At 37.2% G+C, this 17,011-nt stretch overlaps 1 protein-coding gene and 2 long non-coding RNA genes across 5 annotated transcripts in view; 2 read left to right on the forward strand and 1 right to left on the reverse strand.

Annotated features, from left to right (window-relative positions):
* LOC149086322 (uncharacterized) overlaps positions 1–4,659 on the forward strand; it is a 119,647-nt gene extending 114,988 nt beyond the window's left edge. The window contains exons 2-3 of the long non-coding RNA XR_016192690.1: positions 2,939–3,464; positions 4,235–4,659. This is a non-coding gene — a long non-coding RNA (uncharacterized LOC149086322). The remainder of the gene's footprint in view (positions 1–2,938; positions 3,465–4,234) is intronic.
* mRpL14 (mitochondrial ribosomal protein L14) overlaps positions 1–14,958 on the forward strand; it is a 32,910-nt gene extending 17,952 nt beyond the window's left edge. The window contains exons 2-4 of one of the 2 annotated variants that reach the window (XM_089232346.1): positions 10,209–10,347; positions 10,659–10,734; positions 14,430–14,958. In XM_089232346.1, coding sequence (XP_089088472.1) covers positions 10,664–10,734; positions 14,430–14,799 — 441 coding nt within the window. In that variant the 5' untranslated portion in view covers positions 10,209–10,347; positions 10,659–10,663 and the 3' untranslated portion in view covers positions 14,800–14,958. The remainder of the gene's footprint in view (positions 1–10,208; positions 10,348–10,658; positions 10,735–14,429) is intronic. The other variant, XM_089232345.1, reaches the window with a different exon arrangement.
* On the reverse strand, positions 4,790–8,425 carry LOC149086327 (uncharacterized). Of its 2 annotated transcripts, none has more exons than XR_016192692.1 (2): positions 7,464–8,425; positions 4,790–5,181 (listed from the first exon to the last, which is right to left on the reverse strand). It is a non-coding gene; the product is annotated as an uncharacterized LOC149086327 (long non-coding RNA). The 2 variants fall into 2 exon arrangements; XR_016192691.1 differs by lacking the exon at positions 7,464–8,425 and adding an exon at positions 5,809–5,985.
* Positions 14,959–17,011: the final 2,053 nt, after the last annotated feature.

Consider the following 17,011-nt stretch of genomic DNA (forward strand, 5'->3'; position numbering starts at 1 on the left):
TGCAACATTTGTGCATGCCCTTCTGATCAACAAGTCTTTTTTCCTCATTTTTGACTGCATTCATGCATAGAGATTAGAATAACACACCCACAGTCTGTGTACCACACTAAAAAAATTCACTGGCAATAGCCGTCATCATTACTGCTGAACAACTATTGTCTCAAGGCTCACAAATTCTAAATGCATCAATAACGTATCTATTTCGAAACGCGCATGTGCAGGTATTTCAGAATTTACTCATTTAACACGTAAGTCGAAGGCATCAGCATTGCTGCTAAAATTATCCTTGAGTTCAATGAGAGGTTCCTGGCTCTTGTTTACAATTCCTTCCTACGTGATCCACATTATCGTTCATGAAGAATATGGTCACAAAAACTAAAAACTTTCCTCTTATCGTTCATAACGAGAAATCGCTGAGTGAAGGATAGAGTCGTTACCAGGGACTAGTAGATGGTCCTGCCCCTGTTCTGTCCGATGTCTATCTCTCAGGCACTTCCGCCTGTTTGCATTTAAATGCGTCTGTGAGGGGTGAGGCTTTCTGATAGCAATTAATATTAAGAATTGAAATTTTCAAATGAGCAATCGTTTTAAAGTTTTTTTAGTGCCTAAAATATCCAAGTTATACAGAATATGACTCCAAAATTCGTGGATAAACATAAAGAGATATTCTAGGAAATCGAAATTCTCAATAAGATGAGAAAAGCCATAAAATTTCAATATTCTGAGATTTAACCGTCTGGGTGTAATTGCATGTAGTTTTGCGCATCCATTGTTGTAGTGTTGATAGCTGTTCTGGGCAAGGTTGGCAGATTTTTGATGAATGATTTAAACGGTTTAAACTGTCACGTCAGAAACCTCAAATAATGAATTTCATTATATAAATTCCTATTGAAAATAAATACACTGAATGCGTGTAATGCTTAAAATGGCAATATTACACAAGTAATAAATACTTAATATGATAATTATATATACTCTCTTCAAAATAATTTTAAGCAATACTATAGCTATTATAGTTTACAGCTCTATTTTTCAGATATGTGCACAGAATGTTTTTACTTTATGCATACAATGTGCTGATTTTTGTTGTTATTAAATCATGTTCAAAATTTCAGGTACTTAAAACAATATTCTTACTGGAAATAACATTGCAATTAATGCTGCATCTGAACTTGCAGAACTGGCAATGCTGTAGCTAGCAAGTCTTGCCAGTGCTGTCTTAAGACATGGGCCCTCACAAAAGTTATGCAGCCTGAGGGCCCCATGACGCTCTTAAGACAGCCTTTACTCTTTCCATTTCACCTTCAATCAAGAGAGTATTTTCACACTTTGGATTTGTTCTAAGATATATTGTGAGAGTGTGAATAAATGAGTAAAATTAATTATGTATTGCTCTTGTGGGATGCCAAGCAGTAATTTAATTTTGCTTTGTAATACAATTTTGTGCAGACCAAAAAAATTTTGAACACGAAAAATAAATTTTTTGTGCTTAATAATTATACAGGGCAGGCAAGAAGTTCATAGAAACTTTAAAAATGAATAAAAACTGGAAAAGGGCCCTGTAGCCCTAAAGTACCAAAGGATGTTTAGAGGTGTCGCGAGTTCGATACCCGGTTTGTCCCTGTCAGAAAAACTTCTTTGCCACAGTGGTGCAACAGAAAAACATTGCTACCATAGGGAGTACCACATCAAAGGATTAACGCAGCAACCTCTCAGTGAGTATAAAAAACAAGCCTGCTGTTCGGAATCGGCAATAAATTGTAGGTCCCAGTCTAATTAGCCCTCGTGTGCAGAAAATGACCGTGGTGCGACAAAAATGATCAAAAACTGGAAAATAACCGAAATAAAAAATGGTTTGCAGGGTTAGAATGCTAGGTAACAGGAATATTTTTAAGACAGGGAAATAAAAACCCCTAAAAAAACAGCCGATAGGTGGCGCTGGTAAGAGCGAATTCGGTGGAAATATGCAGATGAGACGGTTATAAGAACTTGCGCTCCTAATCCACAATCAGTTCACCATTGTAAACCGTGTATGTGAACAAGGATGCGGAGTGCCAAGGATAAAGCTTTGTAAGTGAAGTTGTTTTTCGTGAATCAGAAATCAGCTACCATTGCCTTGCGTAAATTCAGAGTTCAGAAGAATGTGAGGACTGGAAAAGGGCCTTTAACAGTGACAGGTCTCATAAAGCTTGTTTAGCGGCAGGGCCGTCATTTCAACTTTTTCCAGGGGGGGGGGGGCAAAGCACATGTACTCAATGTATGTATATATCATAGCTGCCAACTTTTGAAAATGAAAATTCGGGAGATTTTCGCGCAAACCCGTATTTTATGCTAAAACCACTCCCTAATAAATACAATAGGGATTTTTCCAAATAAAATAGGGATTTTCCAAATATAAAAGTTAGAGCGTAGGGAATAAAATACCTACTCAAAAACTGAAGTCAAATTAAAATAGGGATTTTACACACATGGAAGTTAAACCCTTGGGAATAAAATTCCTACGCAAAAAACAAGTGAAATTGGAGGCCAAAACTTCAATGATGTAAAAATAAATATTGTGTTCAATCAGAAACGCTGTGAACAAACATTCTGAGTGAATGACCCCAAAATCATCGGAAGATGAAGGAAAACACAGTCAATTTTTGAAGAACACTGACTTTTTGTGACACTTGCTTGATGTTTTTTTTTTTTCATTTCACGAGTGATGATGGCAGTCTTTCCATGACCGATGTTTATGTCCGTAACACAACTTGTACAAAAAGGAAAAGTCGGCCCTCTTCTGGAACGTTTGATGAAAGGAAATTCATCGGAATAAGTATCTTTAAAATTGATTAAATATGTTTTTGCTTATCAGTATTCGTGTTTTGTTATATCGCACATTATAACAAAAGAAATTTTGACCATATGCGCGTCACTATAATCTTCAATTATTATCCAGGGGCTCGACCATCTACTTGTCGTTCATAACAACCTGTCCCTCGCTGAAGGACAATTCTAAAAGACAAGCTGAAGGACAAAATTCTGAGCGACCATTTTCCACTCGTTGAATATTGTCGTTCAGACCACGTGATACGATAAGTACGCGAAAATGCTTCTTCGAGAGTAATTCATCTTCTGACCAATCAGCGCTATGTTAAGGAAATACAACAACTACTATGTTTTTATTTTAATTGTTCTTCCTGCCGGTGGCAACAGAAACATTCTGTTTATTTACTTTCTGTCCCTTCCGTGTGTTTTTTTTCCCTATCGCAATGAATGGTGCTCAACCCAAGCGATGCTCCAAGACCATCGCCGCTCAGTATGATTTGATGATAATTTTTTTGGAGAAACACCATGTTTTAATTCAGGGGAAGCTGTCCTCTGACCTCACAAGTCACGACAAAAATACAACATGGTCACGGCTGGCGACAAAATTAAATGCCATTCCGTATGGTCCCAGCAAAGATGGGAAGGATTGGAAAAAGGTGAGTACTTCCAAGTTTGTTGAATTTTACCTTGTAATTTATGAAATATAGTTAATTTATTAAATATGTTTCGTTTATAAAACCAAAAGTTTTGTTTCCTGCTGATGTTAGAAAAATTACAGAAACGAAATAAGGAAATATTGCATTTGATCGCTTAAACTAAATTTTTTTTTTTATCAACATCTCTCAAAGGAAAAAAAATCTAATGTAATTGTTTTTTATGTGGTTTATATAAACAATGGTAGAATGTTACAAAAATTAACAGCGGTCCAAACAGGCCTTTTTGAATCTGGTTTTGAAGGTTGAATTAATGTGGCAGTTATGCATAGGATGATTATTTAAACCACAACATTTCTTTTTGTGTAGACATGGACTCACTACAAGAGTGCTGTGAAAAAAAATGTGAAATTCACTTCATCCAATGTCACATTTTCTCACAAGCGAAGAGCTTCTTTACATTGTGATCTCATTAAATTTAACTTTTGGGATACTGTGCCTATTACCTCTGGCATACAGAAATGTTTCACACATTTCCAATTGAGTTTTGTGGTCTTCCAGTTAGTGCCGTCTTAATGCATAGCCCCCCCCCCCCCCCCCCACCAGGTTTGAGACTGCTCTGCATTTTCAGAAACTTATAACACATACAGTTGTGACATGATGGCATTGGGTTGTATCATCATTGTATATAACTGTCTGAAAGTTTGATGCATAATGGATATGATTATGAGGTATTATTTGTTAAATCTCCTTCACTTGGATACACATTTCAGGTCCTGTTGATGTATCCCTTACTGTTCCTTCCCATCAAGAGGAAACAGCCTCAGCTTCATTGAACAGGACGCCACAACGAAAAAAAAAAGGGGGGGATGCGATAGAAAAGCTCATACAGGCACAGGAGGAAACTGCAATAACCTTCAAAGAAGTACCCACTTCTATAAACAATCTTTCATCACAGTTATGTAACATGTTTAAAGATTTTATTGAAGTATATAAGAAAAATTAAAATTGTGATTTTTTTTTCCTTTTTATTGATTGAATTTGTATTGCTGTATTTCATTTAGATAGGTCACTTTTTAATCTCCCACAGGAGGCTGGAGGATAACATGGCCCTGTTTACAGTTAAATTCAACCATTTAAAAATTCATGAAATGTATGCATTGGCTAACAGAGATCAGGAAATAACAGATTGGAAAGTTAAAATGAACGAACATAAGGAAGGATCAAGATCACTAAAAATATTTTAATAAAAACTATTGCCGATATCTTTTTAAAACCAAAATCAATGAATTCCTCACACCTTGATTAAGTAATGAGTCAACTCTCAGTTACATTTAGTTTCATTGTGCATTTATTATTTTCTTTTCTTGCAAAATTTGAGGTATGGCAAGAATTTAACTGCCAGGACAATACATTGCAGCATAAAACATTCGAAACACAAGACATTTTATAAGCAATACTACATTCAAAAACTGAAAACATCACAATCAAAAATTCACAAAGATAAAACTTGGAAGACAAACACAACATTTGTGCATGCCCTTCTGGTCAATAATGCTTTCCCTCCTTATTTTTGACTGCATTCACACATATAGGTTGGAAAAACACACCCGCAGTCAGTGTTTACCGCTCCAAAAAAAAAAACCACACAGTTCACTAGCAATAGTCATCATTACCGCTGAGCATCCATTGCCTCGATGTTAAGAGTCAGAAGTTCTGTCTGAAATAATAAAAAAACTATGTAACGATAGTTAAAAAGACTGCATAGAAGCATGTGAATTATTAAAACCTGACATTGTGTCAGACAGAAATCATTACAAATATCCTGAAATTTAGTAAATTGGAAAAAAATTTCTTTACATAAAGGGTGAGAACAGTGTTCAGACAACATACGTGTATAGTACTACAAGAACAAATTCTGTTTGATAGTTTGTATAAAGGTATCACACCTTTTCTTATTTTATGTCATTGCATAGTGACAGTTTTCATGGAACGTATCATAAATGACTACTAAACCAGACATGCACCGCAGCCATATTGCTCTGCGGAACTTCTAGAATTGATACATGTTTGAATGTGTGTGTCCGTGTTGTGAACCTAATGTGAAGCTTGTTTCTGTCTAATGTTTGGTATAGTGATGCCATGTGGCACCCATAGGCATAAACTCATTGAAAATTTGGAGAGAGGGGTTCAGGCTCAAATAATGGTGTCGTATAAATGCAAAAACCATACAACTGGCGCTTTTAAAAAATTAATTCCCCCCCCCCCCCTTTCCACAGACGTTTCCCAAAATTCAAAATCATAAAGGATGATTATTGGCAAGAAGTTGAAATACTATATTTCTCACCAATTGTGCGTTGACGGAGTGAAACTGCTTCCCGTTGACGTAGGAAGGCTCTGGATACTTCTTGTCAAACTTTGATGGTGCCACAACAGGAATGTGTATACAGTCTATGGCACAGATAGCTCCCAGGAATTTGAGCTTCTCCCAAAAACTCTCTTGCAGGTCGACATATTGGGACATCTCACATACTTATGGAGCATCAACGTATTGATGGCCTCAGTAACTGTATGGATAGAGTTACTCACAGACTGTTCGTACATCCCCAAACTGACGTCTTGGCTCAGGCTTCTTTGGTAGGCACCAGTGACATGCACATAGAACCAGCGCAAAAGTCAAATCAAACATGAGGTAGTTGTTCAAGATATATTGTAAAACTATTATATTTGAATAAACTAATGTTATGGTAAAGTGCTACGAGAAACTTCTGTTAGAAACAAATGCTAACGCGCTCTCGGAAAATGTAACCATCACCCCCCCCCCCCCAAAACATGAAAAACAATGACATATAGTGTAACTATCGGTTAGTAATGGAATGGTCATTATAACGAGCATATAGACTGTATACCATATCTCTCACTCATCCCCCCATTGCAAAAGTACAAGGAAAAAACATGCATAAGTGAGAGCAGGGCCGCAACTAGAGGGGGGAGCAGATGGGTATCGGGCACTAGACCCGAGGAGGGGGTGCAAATTTCATTCTGATACCTCTCCTTCAAAACGTTACAAAGGGGCATCAAAATACTCGCTTGCCTCGGGTGACCAAGCATCTAGTTCTGGACCTCAGTGAGAGAAGCATACAAGCGAATAGCATTATTATCCATGCAGTGTGCAATCGCTTCAGTACTAACAAAAATAGGTAAACCATTAAGTGAATATTTCATTGGAACAACTGTGATGGACAAAGGGTGATCTAAACAAAATACTGTAAACTTGTTTAGGGTACTTATTAATTTTACTTACACACACACACATATACACAGGCAAGGCTTGACAAATGGAAAAAATGTTTAGGCGCCAGCCCAATTTCTTAGCTGCCCTGCAAAATTTGGGAATCACAGGTCTGGGGTTGTCTCAAGAATGCAATGGGTCCATGTGCCCCCATTCCGCAGGACCCCTACGCTTGGATCTTTGCCGGTCCTTTCCAGAAAAGGTGAATTTAGAGTGTAAAACAATGAAAAATGATAGAAATCGTCCCCGGGCCCCTTCAGCCCCACCCTTGCCTGAGGCCCATGCATGGTACCCACAAAGTTATATTCTAGGACCCCCCTTAATTAACTGAAAGGGTCTGTAGCTTATAAATTTTATGCTTTCCTCGCGAGAATCATAGCACCAACTCTCTCCTACGAGGCCACTTATGCACATCGGGTCGTGCCCGGAAGGGGCCCCACGTGTTAAGACGGCACTGCACAGAACTACATATTTTGTGCATGAGTTTTTCAAAATACTTTTATTTTGAAAGCCTAGTGTTTTTTAATGAATATCAAAATTACTTGAAAACATCGTGAACATAAAAAATGTATAGGCCTAAATAGGCTTACGTTAAGTACTTGATTCGTTTTCCATTATTAATAAAAAAAAATTCATTCAAAATGAAACACCACTACAACGAATAATTTCTGATTAAAATTATGTTAATTTAAACGTTAATTATTACTTACCTTTCTCTCAACTGTCAGCGGTGTCCGGTGTCTCGAGTTCCGACCTATGGGCCAACATCGGCGCAATTCCTCGAACATTTTCCTCGTAGCATTTTTCTTCAACCTATAAAGGTTCATGAATTCTTTATCCGACAGCTCAAACGCATCCATGATTTATTTCAAAACGGAGCACGTGCAGGCATTTGAGAATCGTAATAATTATTTAACAACACGTAAGTCGACGCCATCGCCATTGTTAAGCCTACTGAAATAATTGTCCTTCCGCTGAACGAGAGGTTCCCGGCTCTCGTTCACAATTGTCCCTCCCAGCGATCCGCATTTATCGTTCACGAAGAATATGGTCGCAAAAACTTCCCTTTTATCGCTCATAACGAGAAATCACTTAGTGAACGATAAAATCGTTACCGGGGACAAGTAGATGGTCGAGCCCCAGGACTATTGGCTGCTAAGCCATTTCCCTGCACAGTAAGACAAACAACTTTCTTGTTACCATCAGAGGGTTTGTAAAACTTCCTTAAAAATGGAATTTCCCCATTTACGACGTGTGACGTCATTTCGCAAGGGAAAAAAAGATGCCCCACAAGAAATTCCTTAGGGATTGTTTTCATAAGCGGGGATTTTTTTAATGAAGTAGGGAATTTTAAGGGACGATTAGGGATTTTTGTGATTTTTGTAAAAATTCGGGAGATTTAAGAACTTTTCGGGATGTCGAGCGATGAAGCTAAAATTCGGGAGACTTGGCAGCTATGATATATATATATATATATATACCATTTTTAGTGTATTTTCAAAAGCCGGAGGAGGGCTCGGCACCCCACTGCCCCCCTAAATGACAGGCCTGTTTAGCGGTTTGAAGAAACTTGAACGCTGCAGGATCGTGTGAGAGCCAGAAGACCATGTTTACTGAAGGCGCGTTCGCAGCATGTTGCAGTCAAAATGGAAGTGTTAGTGTCCGAATCAGTTGCAGGGACCAACAGTGCTCGTGAAGCTGCCAGATGATTGGGCTTACCACCATCCTTGGTGCTCAATATTCTTCATGGAATCCTTGATCTGTACCCATACAGATTGCAGTCGTGCCATGAACTTCTACCAGCAGATACCACGCAGAGAGAGGCACTTGTGAGATGGGCTTTCTCCAAAATCGAACAGAATCCCATCTGGGTCTTTAACATCTTGTGGACAGATGAAACTCATTTTTCACTTCATGGCGACGTTGATACCTATAACTGTCGCATCTGGGCGATGTCTAATCCAAGTGAGTACATGCAGAAACCATTGCATTCCCCAAAAGTGACAGTGTGGTGTGGGTTCACAGGTTTGTTCATCATAGGACCCTTCTTCTTTGAAACGCAGTACCCTGTAAATTGGTGGAAAATGGCTACGGTGAATGTGCAGCATTATTTAACACTTCTGCGTGAAAAGGTAGTGCCATGTTTGCGTGAAAGAGATGCGCTTTCTAGCTTCACGTTTATGCAAGACGGAGCAACTAGTCACACTATTACTCCAGTCAAGGCATTCCTGATACAGACGTTCGGGGAAGACAAAATCATTAGGCGTTTCAGGCTCCCATGGCCTCCTCGGTCTCCAGAATTGACACCAGCAGATTTCTGGTTATAAGGATATTAGAAATCCCCAGTGTATCTATCCGGTCCATCCAATCTGTCAGAACTGAAAGATGCAATACGCCAAGAGGTTTCATGTATACATCCGGATCTGCTGCACTCTGCCATTGCTGTATTTGTGACTTTCCTGCAATGTGTTATCCCCCGTGGTGGTGGTCATGTGGAACACATACTGCTGTAATAAATGATTTGGAGGCATTCTGTTCATTATTTGAGTATATTTTCTTTGACTTGTGTATGTCAGCGCCATCTATCGGTGGTTTTTTTAAGCTATTTTTTTCTATTTAAAAAAAAATTCCTGTGACCTAGCAATGGTAACCCTGCAAATTTTTTTTTTTTTTTTTATTAATAATTCAAAACAGCACACATAAATACATGGACACAAATATACAAAATAAAATAAAGACAACAGAACAAAAAACAAAACATACACTATGCAGCTCTTAGGGACCCATTTGGTCTGTCCTAGAGCTTAATAAATATTATATATAATAAATGGCACGCTCGATTTATATTTATTTCATTTCATTCATTTTTTTTGTTTTTATTTCGGTTATTTTTCTGGTTTCTATTCATTTTTAAAGTTTCTACAGACTTTTTGCCCACCCTGTGTATAATAAATTAATATATTTCAAAATGCAGTCTGCATAAAAAAATTTTTTATGGCTGTTCAACATATCTACTCAAAAAAAAAAATTATTTAACACATTATGGGTTTTTGACAGTTCAAACCTGTTTTTGACACTTGTCATGTCAAAAACCCAACCCTGGTTCTGGGCCGTAGTTGTACTAGAACAGTACTGTGATACCTTGGCTAATGAATGCCTTGGCTTACAAATTTTTTGGATAGCAAAGATTTTTTCTGCCTGCTAACGAATGCGGATTCAACTAATGAATATTTTCACTGATAGGATGCAAGTGCTAATATGAAACAGCCGTGTTGAACTGAATTTGCTCTCCAATCATCTACAGAGTTACTATCGCTCAAGCCCAATCAACTGATGTCCCCCAAAGCAGAATGTTTTTCATTGTTCTGCAACGAGCCTTCTGTTAACAGGAAATGCTGTGCAATAAAAATTCCTTAATAATAGCGTTTTCTACATTTTTCTTAAATTTATTCCAGATTGTTCTGTGACGTACATTACAGATTTTGGCATATTCTGCTTTTGGGGCCGATGTCCTCCTATGTGAGCATACTAAAGCTGGTGTTGGTTGTGTACATTGGTGTAAAATAAAAGATCTTCAATATCTCTTGTCTCAGTGTAGGTTTTCGTTTATCCGATTTTGAAGCTGTTCAGTTTTGCCTTCAGTCAGTTTTTGTCTTTTATAACCCTCCTTGGTGTTTTGAAAAACTTACCTTTAAATTTTGGGCAGAACCTGGAACAAATCAAACAATTTTTCATAGAAACCTATGGGAAATCATGTTTTGGCTAAGGTATTACTGTACAACTACTGAATAAAATGACAAACTCATACAAGATAGGCTGAATTTGCCAAAGAGCTGCTTTTGATAAGTTTCCATTGACAGAGCAATGCAATGATAGTGATATATATTTTTTCTTTTTTTGCACAGCCCAGATGTCTGTTTGCAATTTTTCAAATTTATGCAGAACAACAAAGTTCTTCACTTATGGATACAAAAATTTCAGGTGAGCTGAAAGCATAGCCTTTTTTTTCAATATTCCTCAGTGGATATTCACTTCACGCGCCTTTACATGATGATGAATTACCCTGGGGATGAATCCAGGGTTGGGTTTTTGACATTACAAGTATCAAAAACTGGTTTAAACTACCAAAAACTTGAACGAATACTTTTGGATAATATTTTTAACACAATAAGTATATAACATGATGAGAAACTTTTTTTTGTATATTGCATTTTATTTTTGAATATTAATTTATGGCAATAATTAAACAAAATATTAATTATAATTTGCAATTTTAAATTTTTGAGACATGAAGAGTCTAGAACAGATAATATATAATTTTATGTTCCATTTTATCTAAATTACTGATTACCCGTGTTCAATTTATTAAGCGAAATAGAGCTGTTTATTCTGAATATGTGTGATAGAGCATCAGGATTAGGTTTTTAACCTCAGAAACTAGCTCAGTATTAAAAGTCAAAAACTTATTGTCAACTTTGTCCGCACAAACAGTTTTTTTTTCAACCTGATGGATATGTTAAATAACACAACACTTTTATATAGGTTAACATGTTTTTCTATTTTGAATTGTAACTACTGCGAAAAATGACCTGTTTTGATTAAATTTTCTGATCGTCCAAAATTTCATTACAATTTTTTTTCCTTTTTTTCACACAGCACCTGTTAATACACCAAACTCATTTATTCTAACCTAAAATTTCATGGCATAGGCCACATAAATCCAGATTTTGAAGAGTATTTTCAATCAAAGCAGAGCTGGCAGAACTTGATACCCAAAGCATTGTTTTACACATTTAAATACAGCTTCAATCGAAAAGCCATTGTATTATGATTGCTAGTAAAATGTACTGTATCATGGTCAAACTTAGCAATTCTTACTTTTGTACTAAGGATAAGTTATAGGAGTTTCGTAAGCATCATATACAAGCCAGCACTGCCAAGTTAAAGGGCATTTTAGTCCTACAATCTAGTATTTTGATTACTAGATATATTCTAATGTTATGCACACATAGTACAAGTTTTGTTTTAAGTATCAGTGATTACCTAGATAATTTAATAACAAAAATCAACATTACATATTTATAACATTACATATATATTCTTAACACACACTGCAGTGTGTGGAGGAGCTCCTCCATCTTGCATAAGGATTGTGTCTGTAGGCAGTGTGCTTGCCAGAGCCGGAACAATTTCGTTCTGTAACAGCAATGCATATGGCTTCCTGGTGATCTAACATGTCACTGGACCTGTAGAACGCAACTCCTCGTAAAAGTAGGAAAGAGAATAAATAATGCAGTACATCCACACCATACCGTCACTTTTGGTGAATGCAACGGAACGTCGAAGATAGCGTGCAGATTTTCTGGTTCTCGAATTCGGCAGTTGTGAGTATTGACTGCACCATCCAAGTGAATATGCACTTTGTCTGTCCAGAGGATATTCCAAGGCCATTCTGAATCGACCTCAATGCGAGCTAGAAACTGCAGTGAGAACCGGAGTCAAGCGTCATAATCGTGTAGAAGCAACCTCTGCAAGAGTGAAAGTTTATACGGATCATATCGGAGGATATTCCATATGATCTTATGGACAGTTGAATGTGGCCTATTCGATGCCTGTGCTACCACGAGAATTCAAAGCTCGGCTCTCTTCCACCTCAAGCGAAACCTCCTGTACTGTGTCTATAGAAATGGGTTTTCTTCCTCTTCCAGGACGAACAGCCAACCTGTGGTTAGAATTTTATACTTCAAAATTATTAAATTATTACAATTATTCTCCATGGAAAAGGGGGCGCTGATGAGTGAGGCAAACATGTTGAATCTTATGTATCTTTGACTTTAGAATAGCAGAGAGCTTCCCTCTTTTTCAGAAAGGGACAGACCCCCACACGTAGAATAATTGGAATAGCTATTGCGGCGCTATAACACATTTACAGAGTTGCCAACTGCTACGGGTTGTTCGTAGTTTCTACGAATGACCGCAATAAATTATGGAGCTACAGGAGACACTCTCAATACTATGGAAATTGGCTTAAAAAAATCTGGTCTTTGAGTTTCTTGTGGGGTGTTTTACTTATTATTTTTTTAAAATTGCATCTCGATCTTTACCATAATAATCAATTCTTATATACATGTGAGAGAGTTTAGAGAGAAGAAAAACTTAGAGCCAATCTATATTTTGTCTGTGCATGGAAGGCTAAATCCACTGCTCTACTCGATGCCCAAATGCACAAAAACCTGTTTTCCGTCAAAATCGCCCCACGTTGTGTTCTAAAAGCAATTTTTTGAGTGGTTCAGTACGGCGGGTCTGGACCCACCTTCATTTACATAGTGCATGGTCGAGCTTGCGGAACTTGTGTCGGAAAGAATGTATCAGAGCTCCTACATCACCTACAACGAAACAAAGAAAACTGCCATGGAGGGTGGGTCTAGGGTTGCTAGAAGTCCGTATATATGGCCCACAAGGGCATGTGGGGGTTTGGATTGCATTGAATATTCATGAATATTAAGGGACTTAACAACCTCAGAACATTGCTTCGGGAGGTGGGGGGCTCATGCGACACGAGCCTTCCACGTTCTAGTGCCAATGAGGTGCTGCACTTAATGAACTTTCAATAAAATTTTGAGTAATTTTTTATTGTACTATGATTATGTTGTCCTGGTTATGTTGTCCCTCCCACAGTAAAGCTGAACATTCATCATTACTGACAAACTATGAGCCAATGTTGGCATGTCTGCATTTAGAAATCGCAACAGGTCCAGAATCATAACACCATGTCTTTTTTTCTCAGATACTATCTCCCTCGTTCATCTCTCGTTTTTCCACATCCTACAGTACTACTTTTCCTACAGTTTACACAAACTGAAAGCTCCTCCTCTTCACGTTTTGTTTTGCAATCTATTCTCTCCCACCCCATATCTTTTCCCCAAGCAATGCTATGCAAGATTAAGTCAATTTTAAAAATATTCCCATTAATTTTTTTTTATAAGTCTTTTATATAAAGTATTTTAAATATTAATGTGTCACAACAGAAGTTTCATGATTTCCCGGGAACGGGAAATTGTAAAATATTTCAGAGAACGGGCGAGCAGGAATTCTTGCCCGGAAACCCTAGGTGTGACAAGTTGCAAAGAAAAAAAATCTATTCAAAAAAATTTTTCCAAGAAAAACTGGTCAAAAAATATTTTTCTTCTGTCTTTTCCCCGCCCCCGACATAGCGACCCCGCCCCCCCCCCCCACTTTGGTATAGACAGATACGCTGATATAAATTCCAAAAATTTTATGATGTCCTCAAATTCCATAGTAGAATTAGACTTTTTGATGGGTGGATGGTTCCATGGAACCTATCACTGCACCTAGAGGTGTATTGTACTATTCCCTCCAAAAAATTTAAAGTCTTTAGTAGAAACCTGTAGCTGAAGCAAAGTTCAGCAAAAATCTAATACGAATGTTTTGAAACTCCCATGGTTCGATCAAATGACGACTCATTCCAATTTATCAACCATAGATCTACATAAAAAATTTTAGGCACCAGAACCAATTTTTTTAGTCACCGTGACTGGGCACTAAGCATTTGTCAATCCCTGGTAAACGAAAACATTATGCACTTTACAATTATGCAGTTCTTCCAATACTTACATGTATGCCATACTTAAATTTGCAAAATTTCTCTGTTCTAGTACATCGCCAAGCCTCCAGCATATCATGAAGATGACGAAACTCAGAGTGGTGGATAACAGCCCCCTCGGCAAGCAAGCCATGTTGGAAGGCAAGCCTCCCCGCTGCATACATGTGTATAAGAAGACTGGAATCGGAACGATAGGTGACAAAATCCTAGTAGCTATCAAGGGACTCAAGAAGAAGGCTCTGATTGTCGGAGTAAAACAAAAACAAGATCCTCTGATCCCCAGATTTGATACAAACAACATTGTGCTACTTGATGATCATGGAAATCCATTGGGGACTAGGGTCCTAGTCCCAATCCCATCTGTCCTTCGAGGACGGGGCGAGTTCTCAAAGATAATTGCAATAAGTTCAAGATTTGTGTGATATTTTATAGCCAAAGTAATGTCTGTGTATAAACCTGAATGTTATTTCTTTTGAAAGATGCTCCATTTGGAGCGAATGTGCATTTCTATGAGTGATAGAATAAAATAAGTTGTTTTCAATGGCATAAAATTAAATAATTGAGCAAACGCTCATCATGTATTTTGTGACAGAATTTATTTATATTCGTTGTAGAACAATATTCGTAAGAAGAAAATTATTTATTCAGGTTCGAAGACCGTCGTCCGTTTCAGTTAGTTCTCAACATTTCCCTAACACTAGTGGTTGGCATCATCAGGAGAATTGATAAAACTGGATCAAGACTTTTTATTGAGTGTTGGGGAAACATTGAGAACTAACTATACAACTTCCAGCTTTTTGATGTTGATCAGGTTTTCATAGGGGTAATTCTCATGAAATCAACTTAAATTATGTCCCCACAACGGTTTACCTCCAATATATTTGTTACCAAATTTTTTTTCCTTCAGTTTCTATTTATATTTCTTTTTATGGATGCCCTGTACATGTATATATTTTTGGTGATATATGCTTTTATATATTGGGTATTTTGGTGATATTTGGCATCCGTATTTCTTATGGGCTTCTTCAACTATCTCATTGGACAATTTGCCTGTTGTGGCTTTTGTATTTGTAAATTGAAAATAATTTTCAATGATATATTTCTCTCAAAAAGAAACTAGTCATGAGAGGACATTTTTTTATAAAAATACTCGCCTCTTTTTTACCTGAATAAATCCAATTTGTGAATTTATAATTCTCTGATTTAAAAGGAGGTTCAAGTGAGATGACTACATTCTTCTTAATACAAAATTTGATAGGTGGCAACTGGTGTTGTAGGATTTAAGCCAATGTTTTCTAAAATTGATAATAAAAAATGGGGAAAATTTTCATTTGGTTATAAACTATCAATACGAAAATTATCCACAACAAGCAAATTGCCCAATGAGATAGCTGAAAAAGCCCATAAGAAATACGGATGCCAAATGTCACTAAAATGCCCAATATAAAATCATCGAAATATATACTTGTACAGGGCGTTCATAATTAAGACCCTATTTTAAACTAACCTATACAGGCAAAATCAGTCATCAGAAAATTGTGAAATTTTGTGGACTTCATGAAGTGATGGGAATTTGTTTTTTTTTGGGGGGGGGGGCAATTAGTTGCACGTCACCACCAGAGGGCGTTTCATTTTGAATACCTGTAGTAAACACGTACATTTATATGTGCAACTCAATTTTTTTCCCCTGAAACAAATTCCCATTACTTCATGAAGTCCTCCACAAAATTCCACAATTTTCTGATGAATGGTTTTGCCTGTGGGCTACTTTAAAATAGGGTCTTAATTATGGATGCCCTGCCCTGTATATACACAGAGTGAATCCAATCTATTCTGCCAAATGAAAGTGGGTGTAGATAATCCCAAGTGGATCATGGAACACCCCTTCAACCCTGTCCTATCTCAAACCGTTTTGGGTTATGGTGGATAATCGATTATAGAAAAAATATATGCCAAGTATAAAAAAAGCCAGCATTTGTGAAGTTTCCAAGAGATCTACATGCAAACTAAGCACAGAAAGAATGAAACTAAGAAACTAAACAAATAAACTAAGCTTCGGAGAGAATGCAAAAAAATTCTATAAGATCACATAATTTTCTTCGAAATGCCCTGATTTATTGGCGAACTGCAAGCGCAGAAAGATTGGCAAAGTTCAAAATCGAATTGTCTCCAAAATTTCTCATCACTGCAATTGGTTAAATTTGTCAAAAACTTGTCCATTACACCAGCTTTCAAAAAAAGCCTACAATAAACCACATAGGTGTTCTGGTTCGGGGGAAATTTAGCCCTTTACTTACGATACACCACAGAAATCTGCATTTGTCGAAGTAATTTTCGTAGGTTTTAGTGACAGTTTGGTTTTTCACTTCACCAACCTCTGTGATTGAAGGTCACTATTAAATACAGATATCCTGTAGATATGGATGATTCTGTAATGTCACCTTATATGATTTTTTCTGCAAAATCAAATCGTATGCAAAGTCTATAACTGTCAATTCCGAATTTTTGATGAATATCTACTTCGACAAACGTTGATTTCAGCGATGTATATTACGAACAAATGGTTAAATTTCCCCTGAACCAGAACACCAATATGGCTAATTGCAGACTCTTCCAAAAACTGGCAAGATGCAT

This window comes from Pholcus phalangioides, unplaced genomic scaffold (genome assembly GCF_987345545.1).
Source record: "Pholcus phalangioides strain wild (caught in Gottingen) unplaced genomic scaffold, Ppha-v1.0 ptg000005l_1, whole genome shotgun sequence".
NCBI lineage: Eukaryota > Metazoa > Arthropoda > Arachnida > Araneae > Pholcidae > Pholcus > Pholcus phalangioides.